The sequence below is a fragment of the Mustela lutreola genome, chromosome 4 (genome assembly GCF_030435805.1).
Source record: "Mustela lutreola isolate mMusLut2 chromosome 4, mMusLut2.pri, whole genome shotgun sequence".
Classification (NCBI taxonomy): domain Eukaryota; kingdom Metazoa; phylum Chordata; class Mammalia; order Carnivora; family Mustelidae; genus Mustela; species Mustela lutreola.
In genome coordinates, this window is record NC_081293.1 from 54,351,608 (window position 1) to 54,366,043 (window position 14,436).

Consider the following 14,436-nt stretch of genomic DNA (forward strand, 5'->3'; position numbering starts at 1 on the left):
GAAGTTTTAAATCCTAATTTTATTTCCTTATCAAATATTTGTAGTTTTGTGTAGCTATTCATTGTTATGTTCCTTTACAGCAGGCTTTTTAAAAAATGCTGGCTTCAAGCACAACAGGACTGTGTGTGTGTGTGTGTGTGTGTGTGTGTGTGTGTGTGTGAGAGAGAGAGAGAGAGAGAGAGAGAGAGATGTTTTCAGAAAGAAAATGGTTTAGGTTTCAAAAATCCCAAGGGAGTTGTTATAAAACAACAGTGAGGAGAAAAAACTCGCATGATTTAAATACCTTGACGTGATTCTTTTTTAATTTAAATTTTTCCTGCTAGGTCTTTTATTTCCCAAACAATAGACTGCTCTGCTCTTCCCGAACTACTTTAGGCTAGAGAACACAACCAAGTTTCTTTTTTCTTTTGTAGTTTAAGCTTTTTTTTTTTTTTTTTTTTTTTTTTTGTCTTCTTTCCCCTTTCAGGTACCTAATTAAATAGAGCCCCTCGAGTTCATTTTCATTAGGGATTCAAGTAAAACTCTACCAGCCATCTGATTCTTATACCAGGTCCCAGATAAGAGGTGGCAGGGAAAGTAGGAGTAAGCAGTGGAAGAATGTGTTCATCTCCGTCTCAAGGTGGTGCTGGGGGGAGAGCCCTCCCTGTGGCTTAAGCAGGGATGAGGGAAGGGGTTGGGGGTGCTGGGGTTCAAGAGCCCAGACTCCAGGTAGGCTTCCCGGGTTTAAATCTCTGCTTTGTTTTCCTTTTCCAGCTTTATGAATCTCAGTTTCACACCCTTTATTTGCTATGTACCCATGGGCAAGTCACCTAAGCCTTTTTAACTTCAGGTTCAGCTGTACAATGGGAATTAAGAATTAGTATCTGCTGCTTGGGGTTTTGAGGGTGCAGTCAGAAGGTCTCGTGGAGCCCACAGCAGGACGCCAGGCACACAGGCTTGCCCAGTCACAATCTTTATTTGGTGGCCAGTAACAATCTTTATTTTATTAGCGTTATCAGTACTTATGTATGTATGACTCACTCTGCTCTTTTTTTTTTTTTTTAAGATTTTATTTATTTATTTGACAGAGATCACAAGTAGGCAGAGAGGCAGGCGGAGAGAGAGGGGGAAGCAACCTCCCCACTGAGCAGAGAGCCCAATGTGGGGCACGGGACCCCAAGATCATGACCTGAGCCAAAGGCAGAGGTTTAACCCACTGAGCCACCCAGGCACCCCACTCTGCTCTTTTAATATACATTTAGTAGCGCTGGCATTAGCTGTGTTAAAACTCTCCTTTACTATATATTTGAGCTTGCAAAAATTTAAATCGACCTGGTAAAAACCACCATAAACAAAGTCAAATGACAAATGGGTGAAGGGCTGTATTTGCAATGCATAATGTAGACAAAGGGCTCATTTCCTAATATATAAAGAACTACTCGATTAAAAAAATGAACAGTTGTAAGGCTTTTTATGGTGATATTTTCCCATTTAACGGTGCTACAGATTTCGTGTCATGAATACATACACTCAGAGCAAAACAGGAAAACCCTAGGTTGGAGGGGGGCTCGGGACACATATATCCAAAGAAATGTCCATGAGTGTGTAAACAGACCTGAAATTTTTGTTTGTGTTTCCCCATAAAGTAGCTCGCTCTCAGAAATGTTCTGTTGCTGTCTACAGTACCCTCCTGTGTATCCTGTCATCCATGATTTTCTCATCTCCTTTTCCTGGCTCCCCTGCACCCAGAAAGTCACAGAGTCTTTTCTGGGTTTCATTCAGAGTAGTTCACAACCGCTTCAATCTTTTCAGGCATGCAACTACTATCTTAGTCAAAAAGTTATTTAGTACCTTACTAGACTGCTGGTTTCCCTTACTTTCCCTCGTCCCTCCTCAGGCACCACAGTACACCATACCCAGGTCAGTTTCCGTAAGACGGTTTTTGTGTCAGCCCACCAACCTGCTCAGAATCCTTCGGTGGCTCCCTACCATCTAGAATGGAGTCTGCCTTCTGAACCTGACCCTCAGGGTCCTTTCTTGTGATTCACTGTTCTTCTGTCTCTAGCCTTACTGAATCTTTTCACTATGACTCTTTAGGGACCCTCTAAACACTTAATCTGGTCGGCATGGACTGGCGCACTGTGCCCATTTCTGCCTTTATGCTGCCCAGCTCAGCTCCCGTCTCCTGCAGCCCGCTGGCTGTCCTCTGTGCCTTCCGCGCCCATTGTTTTCTGGCCTTGCTGCATGTATTAGCTGTCTGGACCTCCCCTCTCACGTTTAACTTCTGGCCCCTATGTTGTTTTAGGTAAACCTTTTCTTTTTTTTTTTAAGGTATACCTTTTCATTGAAGTAGAACATAATCCAGAGGTGCCCAGATCACAGAGTAGATCAGTAACTTTTCACAAGGTGAACACACCCATGTCATCCACATTCCTCTCTTCTGATTCATACCCTGCCTCCCTAACTAGATGGTAAGCCCTTGAGAGACAGAACTACATCGTGTGCCTTTGTGTGAAAAACGCATGGAATCAGGTGCTCAGTGACATTCCACATCAGGAATTTGAGCTAAGAAAGGGATCTAGGGGGGTGCCTGGGTGGCTCAGTGTCTTGGCCCTCTGCCTTCGGCTCAGGTCATGATCTCAGGGTCCTGGGATCAGGCCTCGCATCAGGGAGCCTGCTTCTCCCTTTTCCACTCCCCCTGCTTGTCTCTCTCTCTGTAAATTAAGTCAATAAAGTCTTCAAAAAAAATTAAAAAAAAAAAAAGGGATCTAGGCTTTAACAGATAAGAAACACATAGAAGGGGTGCCTGAGTGGCTCAGTCGGTCTAGCGTCTGCCCAGGTCATGATCCAGGTCCTGGGATCGAGTCCCACATGGGCTTCTTGCTCAGTGGGGAGCCTGCCTCTCCCTCTGCGTGCTGTTCCCTCTGCTTATGCTGTCTCTCTCTCTCTGACAAACTAAAAAAAAATTTTTTAAAAAAGAAACAGAAATTTAAAGGACTATGTGAAATTTCCATTACAGCAATTCTTTCTTGACAACTAGTTACAATTGAGATATGATTAGAGAGAATATAATTTGGTGAGTCTGTTCAAGGGTTTCTAGGTGGTAACCTGTAAGTAAGACCTTCAAATCCAATCTGAACAAGCCCGTGTCATAGCTTTCACTTTTCAGATAAGGTACGCAGACATGTACAACGTTAGTTTTCATTGTCATTCTCTCTGGCAAGTATTTATTGACCATACACAGTCTACTAGGTATGGTTCCAGCGTATGTTAGTATTCAGCTGTGAATAACACCCAAGATTGTTCCTCTATATAGAGCTTGTATTTTAATGAGTCACTAGAAATAATTGATAGAACTGAAAGAAAGACTTTAAGACTGAAGGTACACAACAAGTCCTAAATAGGAGAATGGTGAAATCCTCATCAACATACAGAGGGAATAAGAGCATGGAGATAGGAGGGGCCCAAGGATGATCAGCCCCGCTCTAGGGACATCTGGTAAGAAATCTGTTTGTTTGGGACATTACCAAAGGTACGAAAGATGGCAGCAACTCAGGTAAAATAAGTCCAGAGGTAAGGAGAGTAGAGAGATTTCAAAAACATCATAGGAAATACTTTATTTTCAGCAGAGCCTTACAGTTTACAAGGCAGGGACTTTGACTCGTTCATCCCCCTGGATCTTGGCCACTGCTCACGTTCGCACTGTCATGCAGCTCCTGTGGGCCGGCTGTGAGTGTAGACCGACTGCCGAACTCTTCCCCAGGCTGCTCTTATCACCGTTTTTGGAAATGGGGGATGGACGGTAGAGGACCCCTAGGCTGCTAAGCCTGAAACAGTAACTTGTTGAAAGTATTATGAGTTCCCTTTTTGTTCTGTTTTGTCTTGTCTTTTATTGCCCCTTTGGTTATATCTTTTTTGAACCTACATGGCTTCAGTTTGCAAAGCTATCAATCTGCCAGTCTTGTTGACGTGGCTTTCACTTCGAATTAAGGTTCAACAAAGGGATTAGCAGATAACCATTCCAGGCTGTGTTTCTTTACACAAAAGGGTGGATATGGTTTGAACAGGCTGCCAAAGCCAGGAAGAGAAGTTAATTGCGTAAATCAGTGCAGCCAAGAGCTGATCACCTTTATGAAAGACAAGACCATGTAGCATACAACCTCTAAATAGATCTTTGGGGTCAAGTTGATGTCATGTGGAAGAATCAATATTTACTGGGCTTTATAAAGTTAGCCTTAATGAACCCCCTTAAGGCATTTTGCTAGGCCGCTAATTGCAGGAAAAAGGAAGGCGACAGTGGCTGAAGTCCATGGCTATGGAGCTTATGCAAAAATAAGTGTAGAGACAGTCACTTGCTTTTGTGCAAAGGGCCCACCCTAGATTCCACCCAAGCTTTTCTTGGGTATGTGTATGGAAAGGCTGGCTTTCTTGGGATTTTACTGACATTTTAAGAAACAGCAGTTCTTGCATCCTAACACTTCGACTTTACACTTCAACACCGTTATCTAAGCAGTTAACTTTCTGAGATGAGTTTGGTTTTTTTTTTTAAAGATTTTATTTATTTATTTGACAGAGAGCACAAGCAGGGAGAGGGGCAGGCAGAGGGAGAGGGAAAAGCAGACTTCCTTCTGAGTCCGAATCAGGACTCGATCCCAGGACCCTGGGATCATGACCTGAACTGAAGGCAGATGCCTGACCAACTGAGTCACCCAGGCGCCCATCTGAGATGCGCCCTGATGTCATTTTGGATTCTGCCTTATAAATGTGCTAATCACGAGGGCAGGTCCCTGTCACAGTGCAGCTCATTCCTCCGTCTGACACACTTTAAAGTTTTTAAAGTAAAGAATTGTAGTAAAGAGCGTTTACTTTAGGATGCTGGCTTCAGTCCAAGTTGAGTAAAAGTTTTTTTGATAAATATTATCATTTGCATGTGTGATATCGTCCAGTAGAAGGCTGTTTGGTATGCCTGAATGTTCTGGATTCCTCTCGGGGTTGGCAGAATCACTGGTGGGTTAGGAACCTTATCTTCTATTTATTTTAATGGGTGCTTCTACTACATGTTGTTGACTAGGTAGAGGAATGCAATCAGATTTTGTCCTGTCTGTAACAAAATACTGACGCTGTAGAGTCAGGAACTGAAAGTCTGTCAAGCAGCTTTGTTAGGTGCTGTGACTCAGAATGTAGCCCCAGGATGTTTGTTACAAGTTCTTGGTCATGGGTGCTTAGTAGAGAAATTTTGGAATTGACCTTTCAGCCCTCTTTCTTTAGTGTCTTTCATCAGTGGAGGTTTTAAAATGCACCAGAGAGAAGAGCTTCTCTTCTCTTCCCTCTGCCACTCCTGTCTCTTCTCTCCAGGATCGTTTTTCAGAACAAACACTGAAAAAAAGCACGAGAGGTTTGTTGGGATTGTTGTAGTGTTTTTACGAGAGAATCTGATGGCTTCTATTTTCATCTGTAGTTTCCTTTGGATATTCATTGTGGGTTTGTATTCTTTCTTTTCAGCTCTTTGAGAACTTCTACTTTGGAACCCTGAAGCTCAATTCAATTCACATCTCTCAGAGGTTCACGGTAGACAGCTTTGGAAACTACGCTTCCTGTGGGCAAATTGACTTCTCCTGAGGTGGATCTTGGGAAGTGCTAGAGGTTGAACATCCTCACCGGGTACTGAGGGAAAATACCTCTGTTTGAATTGCTGAAGAGGGAGGGAGAAATTTGGATGGTGACTTTCGTGGGTGGCTCCCCGCACAAACCATGGTCTCTCATGGTTGTCCCCAGTCTTCAAACTGTCTGTCAGTTAAGGTGGCTGTGGGCACAAGGTAGTGTAACCCGTGGTTTGTTCATCTTTCACAGGGTCTGCCTTTCTTTCTGAAGCTCTCCTCTGGAAATGTACATCTCAAGCCCATTGGAGCTGAGATTCACGTTATTTCTTAAACACCTATGGATTTTGCTACAGCCATTAAAGTCTTTCATAGTAGTAATTTACTTTAAAAAGAGAATTAAAGACTGGTTTTGTTATTCTCTCCACCTAAATCAAATGTCTGCAGTTCTTAGAAGGTTTGATTTTTACTTCCCTTTAGACCTAAACTTTTTTTTTTTAAGATTTTATTTATTTATTTTTTAAAAAGATTTTACTTGTTTACTTGACCAAGAGAGATCACAAGTAGGCAGAGAGGTGGGCAGAGAGATAGAGAAAGGGGAAGCAGGCTCCCCACAGAACAGAGAGCCCGATGCGGGGCTCGATCCCAGGACCCTGGGATCATGACCTGAGCCAAAGGCAGGGGCTTAACCCACTGAGCCACCCAGGTGCCCTGAAGATTTTATTTTTTTAGAGAGAAAGCGAGCAGAGCAGGGACAGAGGGATAGGGAGAGAGAAAACCCAAGTAGACTCTGCACTGAGCATGAAGTCCAGTCTCAACGACCCTGAGATCATGACCTCAGGAGCAATCAGAAGTCGGGACACTTAATCCACTGAGCTACCCTGGCGTCCCTGTACCTTTTTTTTTTTTTAAGACTTTATTTATTTATTGGACAGAAAGAGAGACAGCGAGAAAGGGAACACAGGCAAGGGGAGTGGGAGAGGGAGAAGCAGACTTGCTGCTGAGCAGCGAGCCTGACGCGGGGCTCAATCCCAGGACCCCAGGATCACGACCTGAGCCGAAGGCAGATGCTCAATTAGTTGGGCCACCCAGGTTCCCCTGTACCTTAACTTTTAATCATGACCCAGAAGTTCTTTTTTAATATGGTAAAAACCACACAACATATGGTTTACCATTTTAACCATTTGTTACTGTCCAGTTCTGCGCTGTTACCTGTCTTCTTGATGAAGTTCTAGAACCTAGGTGAGACTCGGTGGGCTGAGGTCCGGAGCTGATGACCAACAAAGAATTCTTGAGGCATCTTTGGTGCAAAATGGTGGTTTATTAAAGCATGGGGACAGGACCTGTGGGCAGGAAGAGCTGCTGCCCCTGGTTCTGAGGGATGGCAGGTTATGTACCCTGCGGTTGGGGGAAGGGGAGGGGAAGGAAGGTTTCAATGGAGTTTTCATATGCTAAAGAGGACCTATCTGAGGCCTTGCCCCTGCAATGTTGTCTTTAGACCAGCTATTAACATTAAGATAGTTGGGAGACTTTTTGGTGGTATGTGGCAATCCTGCTATCAATCTTCTTTGTTAGTGAGATTTAGGACATTGCAAGCCAAGGGAGACTACTGTCTAGCAGGATTGTGAGCTCTGCAAGTTAATTATTTGCTTATTGTTCATGGCGGTCAGGGCTGCCTGAGGGATGCTACACACATGACTGAGGGGGAGCGGATGGAAGGGGGGTGCAAGGGGGGTGCAAGGCGCCAGCTTTTGCTTTGTTTTCAGCCAGCCTCGTGCTCCCTCATTATTCTCATTGTTCTGAAACATCTCCAGAACTTTCCTATCTTGCAAATCTGAAACTATACCCATTTAACAACTCTCCATTTCCTTCTCCCCCAGGTCCCTGGCAACCACCCTTCTATTTTCTCTATGAATTTGATTACTTTGGATACTCCATGGAAGTAGGATCATACAGTATTTGTCTTTTTGTGACTGGCTTACTGCACTTTAGCAAAACATCCTCAAGGTTTATCCATATTGTAGCACTTGTCAGAATTCCCTCCCTTTTAAAAAGGCCGAATGATATTCCTCTGTACATGCACACCGCATTTGGTTTATCTCTTCAGCCACGACTGGGCTCTTGGGTTCCTTGACCCCTTGGCTGTTGTGGATGTAGTGCTCAGTGAACATGGGTGTAGAGGGATCTCTTTTCGATTCTGCTGTTAGTTCCTTTACTGCTCAGAATTTTATCTTTAGCAAAATAACTGGAAGTTTTTATCTTTTACTTTGGTCTGTCCTCTTCTGAACTTGGCACCCTTTTATGTGTGTTAGGTTCCCATTCCTTACCTTCCCCTACCCTCCAGGCTTCCCACGTCCCAGATGGCATTATGGCATCATGGCTCTTTTATATTTCCTTCAAGGCAGCAGCAGTAGAAACAGTGAGGATAGGGCAGGAGGATATGGGGTTCCCTGGGACAAGGGCAGCTGCAGAAGCTCCTTCTTCCTTGCTGGGGACTGTTGGGTGGAGGGGGCTTGCAGCGCAGCTTCCCTGTGCTGCCACGCGCTCTTCTGGGGAGCTCCGGCCTCAGGCTCACCCTCATCTCCTCCTTTTCACATCCCTCTTCCTCCATGTCCCCTCTTTGTCTTCCCTTCATTCCTTACTCTCACTTTGATTCTCTCCGTTTGAGAAGTCTCCTTCTGAACCCTGTGCATTAAGGCCGCCTTGGATTTGTTCCTCAGTGTGACTGCACAGATCATTGGTGAATAAATGAATTTCCAAAGCCGCTGTGTTTGTGCTCGCTTCGGCAGCACATATACCAAAGCTACTGTGTTTTTCTCTAGTATTATCGCACAGTTTTAGCTTGACCCCCTTTGTCGGGGCGTGTTGGGACACCATGCTGCCCTCACGGACACCCTAGCATCGCTGTATCATTCATCTGGAGCTTACATAGGAGTGCCTGCAGGTGGTTTCTCCCCCAGATGCTTTCTTCTAGAAACGTTCGTTTTTTATTTTTGAGGTTGTACCTCGTTTACTGCCAGAGGTTAGATGCCACGTGAGAAGGAGGGCTCCAAGGGATCATACTGAAAAGTGGAGCTTGGTGTCCTCATCTCATCCCAGCACTTCTCTCCTATTGGTTTCTTTCCGACACCTGCCGCCCGGCAGCCTTGGCCCCCAGGAAGTAAAAATGTCTTATTTTCAATGTCAGAGATGTATGACCTGTGTTTCCAGTAACTCTTTTAAGTTTTATCTTTGGAAGATGTAACCTTGTATATCCTAAATTCTTTTTTTTTTTTTTTTTTTAAGATTTTATTTATTTATTTGATAGAGAGATCACAAATAGGCAGAGAGGCAGGCAGAGGGAGAGGGAGAAGTGGGCTCTCCAGCAAGCAGGGAGCCCGACGTGGGGTTCAATCCCAGGACCCTGAGATCATGACCTGAACCGAAGGCAGAGGCTTAACCCACTGAGCTAACCAGGCATCCCCAAAATCCTAAATTCTGCATTTAAGGACCTATTGTATTACTAAGTAATTTTTCACAAGTAATTTACCTTTTTCACTCTCCTTCTCTCACGACTCTACAGTGGATTTTTCCAGAGGCTACATGACTTAGCGACATCTTCACTCTAATGGTTAATAAAGCATGTACTTCGGTATTTTTCTGTTTCCTAGAACCTTGTAAGTTGTAATTTTCCAAGATTCGGGATCCCCTCCTGCCAACTTGTAGTGGGGTACATGTTGGAAGATTTGCTACTTGTGTTTATAAACAAATCTTCTTTAATAATATCACGTAGCAATTCATTCTGCACTAGAATAAAATTAAATCACAGCTCCCATCATTCTCAGGCAGTTTTTTGAGACACTGACTTCACCATCAGATCCTTGAAGAGCAGGAGGGAAAACGGTCTCTCATTGCAGTTATCACACAAGATCTGTGTTGTTACAGAAGAGACTTCATCACGGGAGAATAATCTTGATTTTTGGGGAGGGGACACAAGGAGTTAGTCCCGGACAAACTCCATAGCCATGGTGGAAACATGTGGAAGTCACTTTTTGTGGTGGTTATGTTTAAGTGAGCTCCAGAATTTACTAGAGTGGACACTGCTGAGAATTCAGCTTCGTAAAAACCCAAAGCTTGTTCTGATTCACTCCTGCGCCGTGCACTCTCCCTGGAGTGGAAGGGAACCCCACAGCACCAGGGTGCTGAGGGAGGAACACCTCTCAGATGCTCCCTTGATGCCTCCAGGGAACCTGGATACTCCAGGACACCACAGACGAGAGGATGGGCTGCCATCGGGGCTGTTTTTATTGATGGCTTTCTTGTTGTTAATAAAATGTTCCTTTTTCTTTTTTTTTAAGATTTAAAAAATGTATTTGACAGAGATCACATGTAGGCAGAAAAGCAGGGTGGGGGGGCGCGGCGGGGGGAGGGTGGCTGGGAAGCAGGCTCCCTGCTGAGCAGAGAGCGTAGATGTAGGCCTCTATCCCAGGACCCTGAGACCATGACCTGAGCCAAAGGCAGAGGCTTAACCCACTGAGCCACCCAGGCGCCTAAAGTGTTCTTTTATTTCTTTTATTTTTTTTTTTTAATTTTATTTATTTATTTGACACAGAGAAATCACAAGTAGGCAGAAAGGCAGGTAGAGAGAGAGGGGGAAGCAGGCTCTCTGCTGAGCAGAGCCCGATGCGGGACTCGATTCTAGGACCCTGAGATCATGACCCGAGCTGAAGGCAGAGGCCTAACCCACTGAGCCACTCAGGCGCCCTAAAGTGTTCTTTTAAACAGATCACATACGCTCACCTTGTGGCAGGTCATCAGCCGTACCCTTTAGGCTTTGTGCTCTTTTCAGTGTGTATTTTATACTTCAGTTTAGATGGTGGTTTAAAAACAGATTTCAGGGGTACCTGGGTGGCTCAGTGGCTTAAGCCTTTGTCTTCGGCTCAGGTCACGATCTCAGGGTCCTGGGATCAAGTCATACATCGGGCTCTCTGCTCAGTGGGGAGCCTGCTTCCTCCTCTCTCTCTCTGCCTGCCTCTGCCTACTTGTAATTCTGTCAAATAAATAAATAAATTCTTTAAAAAAAGAAAAAACAGATTTCATCATCCAGAGGTTACTACTCCCTGTGCTTTGAGCACATATCATATCAAATTGTTACATAATGTCTCACAAATAACAGCTAATATTTGCAGAGTGCTCACATTTGTAATTTGTGTATTAACTTATTTTTTTTTTAAGATTTCATTTATTTGAGAGATCACATGCAAGCAGTGGGGGGAAGAAGGGTAGAGAGAGAGAATCTCAAGCGGATCCACTGCCCCCACCCTTCGCTGAGCAAGGAGCTGGATGCAGGGCTCGATCCCAGGACCCTGAGGTCATAACCTGAGCTGAAGTCAGCCACTTAACCGACTGAGCCACCCAGGCACCCTGAGTATTAACTTATTAATCTTTACAAGAGCCTACTTAAGTTGGTATTATCATTACCCTCATTTTTTTTTTTTTAAATTTTATTTATTTATTTGTAAGAGAGAGAGAGAGTGAGAGCGAGCACAGGCAGAGTGGAAGGCAGAGTCAGAGGGAGAAGCAGGCCCCCTGCGGAGCAAGTAGCCCGATGCGGGACTCGATCCCAGGATGCCGGGATCATGACCTGAGCCGAAGGCAGCTGCTTAACCAACTGAGCCACCCAGGCGTCCCTCATTACCCTCATTTTATAGACTGGGGCATAAGGAGGTTAAGAGATTTGCCTGAGATCATAACAGTTTATACCACCAGTTCTTCAAATGTGGCCTCTGGACTCCTGGGAATCCCTGGCAACGTTTTAGGGCTATGTGTGAGGTCTACACTGTTGTTGTTGTTTTTTTTTTTAATACTGAGATTTGGTGCCTGGGTGGCTCAGTTGGTTAAGCAACAGCCTTCGGCTCAAGTCATGATCCTGGAGTCCCGGGATTAAGTCCCCATTGGGCTCCCTGCTCTGCAGAGTGTCTGCTTCTCCCTCTGACCTCTCCTCTCTTATTCCCTCTCTCTCTCTCATTCTCTCTCTCAAATAAATAAATAAAATCTTAAAAAAAAAAAAAACACGAAACTAAGATCTATGTTTTTTTCACTCTCATTCTCTCGTGAGTATACAGTGGAGTTTTCCAGTGGCTATGTGACATGGTGACATCATCACTGTGATGGTTAATGGAATATGTGCTCGTATGTTTTTGTGTTTTCTAGAATTTTATAAGTTGGCAGGTTTATAAGTAATATGTTTTTAGACATTAACTCAATTTGCTCTCAGTATTTCTGTTATGCTCTTACTAGCTATTTTCAGTTTTATCTGCTGTTACAAGCTGAATTATATCCCTAAGAATTCATATGCTGAAGCCCTAAACCTCCCCACCCCGCCCCCAGTAGCTCAGAATGTGACTGTGTTTGGAGATAGGGCCTTTAAAGAGGTGATCAGGTAAAAATGAGGCTGAGGCTTTTAGGGATACTTCAGACCCCTGGCCTCTGAGATTCTCCCCCTCTCCCGCCCCACCCTGTCTTTCTTCTAAGAAGGTTGGTGATGACATCACCAAGGCACCTGGTGATTGGAAGGGTCTGAGGATTTTGGTGAAACTGACCATCCACGGCAGACCGGATGGGTCTGACTGAGGTAGTTCCTTCTGCCTCTGCCCTGATCCGTGGGCTGCAGTGTGGATGAATGCTGCCTTCGTGACATCAACAGTGGTGTGGTGAAATGTCTGGTTAAGGACTAGAAAGGAAAAATACTTCAATAAAGGGGTGTTTGACAATCAAAAGAAAAAAGGCTTCAGACATGTGCGTGAATAGGGGAATGACCATATATGGCCCAGCAAGAAGGCAGCCACCTGCAAGCCAGGAAGAAAGATCTCAGGAGAAAGCAAACCTAGCAACACCTTAATCTTGGACTTCTCATCTCCAGGACTTGGAGAAAATAAACTTCTGTTGTTGAAGCCACCCCCAGTTTGTGGTATTTTGTTATGACAGTCCTAACAAACTAATATACTAGTTATTTTTAAAAAATATTTAATTTATTTATTTGATAGAGATACAGCGAGAGGGGAACACAAGTAAGGGGAGTGAGAGAGGGAGAAGCAGACTTCCCGCTGAGTGGGAAGCCCAATGTGGGACTTGATCCCAGGACCCTGGCATTATGACCTGAGCAGAAGGCTGACGCTTAACGACTAAGCCACCCAGGTGCCCCTAATATCCTTGTCTTAATGCAGAAGCTAATCTGCCTGTCTTCTTTTGAACCAGACATTAAATGTAAATCAATGTCCCCTTGCTTGCTAATTTTTTGGGAGGGGGAATATAGCTGTGTTTCATAAAACACATTATTTTGTTAATATGTAATGGTTTCCTTATTGCTATTTTAAAATTTAAGAGACTCTAAAGATTTAAGAACAGTTTTAGTTCACAGCAAAATTTAGGGGCAGGCTGAGTTTTATTTTCAAGTATAATAGATGATATCTATGTCTATATGTCTCATAGAAATAAAAGTTGGTAGGAGTCCTCAATAATTTTAGTGTAAAGGACCCCCGAGATGAGAAAGCTTGACAACTACTGTGCCCTACTGTACTTCTTCCAACTGGGATCGTATTACACATGATCTTGTATAACAAGCATTTCTCATCCAGGAATATGTAGTGGGTTACCTTAGTTGTGAACAGATGCAGATCTCCATGAGTTTTAATATCTTTGCAATCGTTCATTGTGTGTATGTATGTTACATTAACTAGCTGGTCTCTGACTAACAGACAATGAGTTGGTTTCCAGGTTTGGCTATTATAAACAATTCTGGATTGAGCATCTCTGTGCATTTTTTTTTTAATGCTTGTGAGGTCATCCAGAAACGAGATTTTGTGGTTTTAAAGATGTTAAATTTAAGTCTCTTATTTAGAAACTAAGGTCCCTCCATTTTGTATTGCTAGGTACTAAATACAAATAGAAAAAAATGCATAAAACATATATACCGTTTAACAAATACACCCAGCAGCTTTTGGGCCCATTCACTTGTAAAGGTCAACCTAGGAATTCTCTCAAAGGTTAGGAAAACCTTTTCTTCTTTATACGTGGTTACTGTCCATTTTCTACAACTCTTTTACCTGTCCTCTGGAAAATTGGATCTCTCCCCTAAATTGGCTTTGCTGTTGGACTTAACTAACAGTCCTGGACTCTTGTTGATTTGCTTCTGGCGTAAATCAGCTGACCCACCTTGAAGGTGTTGCAGAAGACCAGTCCCAGTGGAGGAGCTGCCCGGGAGTGTGGGAAACATTTTGACCTTCAAAAGTCTGGAAGCATCGGGGCGCCTGGGTGGCTCAGTGGATTAAAGCCTCTGCCTTCGGCTCAGGTCATGATCCCAGGGTCCTGGGATCAAGCCCTGCATTGGGCTCTCTGCTTTTAGCAGGTAGCCTGCTTCCCCCCCCCCCCCCATCTCTCTGTCAAATGAATAAATAAAATCTTTTTTTAAAAAGTCTGGAAACATCTATTGTTTTATTGATGGGCATCTTGTCAGTGCCTGTCCAAACTATTGGGCAACTTTGGTAATTCTAGAAGACAGGGACTTTATAAGATAGCACTGGAATGGGAGAGCTACATCTAGAATCTACTTCCTCAGTGCCTTGGACATACACAGTGAGCTCTGCTAAGACTAGGATTGAGATGGTGGGAAAAGATGGCAAATTTCAGGACATCTTGAGAACCACGGGGCATCAGAGCCTTCTCTTCTTGACGTGAGAAAATAACTAACATTTTTCAAATGCCCACTGTCCTACTTAGTATATAGTTTTGCATGAGTTTCACGGAATTCTTCTAAGATAGATGATATTGTTGTTACAGATAGAAAATAGATTAGGGAACCTGCCGAATAACACAGCAGGTA

General features: G+C 43.9%; 1 protein-coding gene across 5 annotated transcripts in view; it reads left to right on the plus strand.

The window, feature by feature from the left end:
• Positions 1–6,003, plus strand: part of ASCC1 (activating signal cointegrator 1 complex subunit 1) — a 104,426-nt gene extending 98,423 nt beyond the window's left edge. For 3 of the 5 annotated variants that reach the window (XM_059169988.1, XM_059169987.1, XM_059169985.1), the window contains exons 10-11: positions 5,482–5,640; positions 5,830–6,003. In XM_059169988.1, coding sequence (XP_059025971.1) covers positions 5,482–5,598 — 117 coding nt within the window. In that variant the 3' untranslated portion in view covers positions 5,599–5,640; positions 5,830–6,003. The other 2 variants (XM_059169986.1, XM_059169989.1) reach the window with 2 other exon arrangements.
• Positions 6,004–14,436: the final 8,433 nt, after the last annotated feature.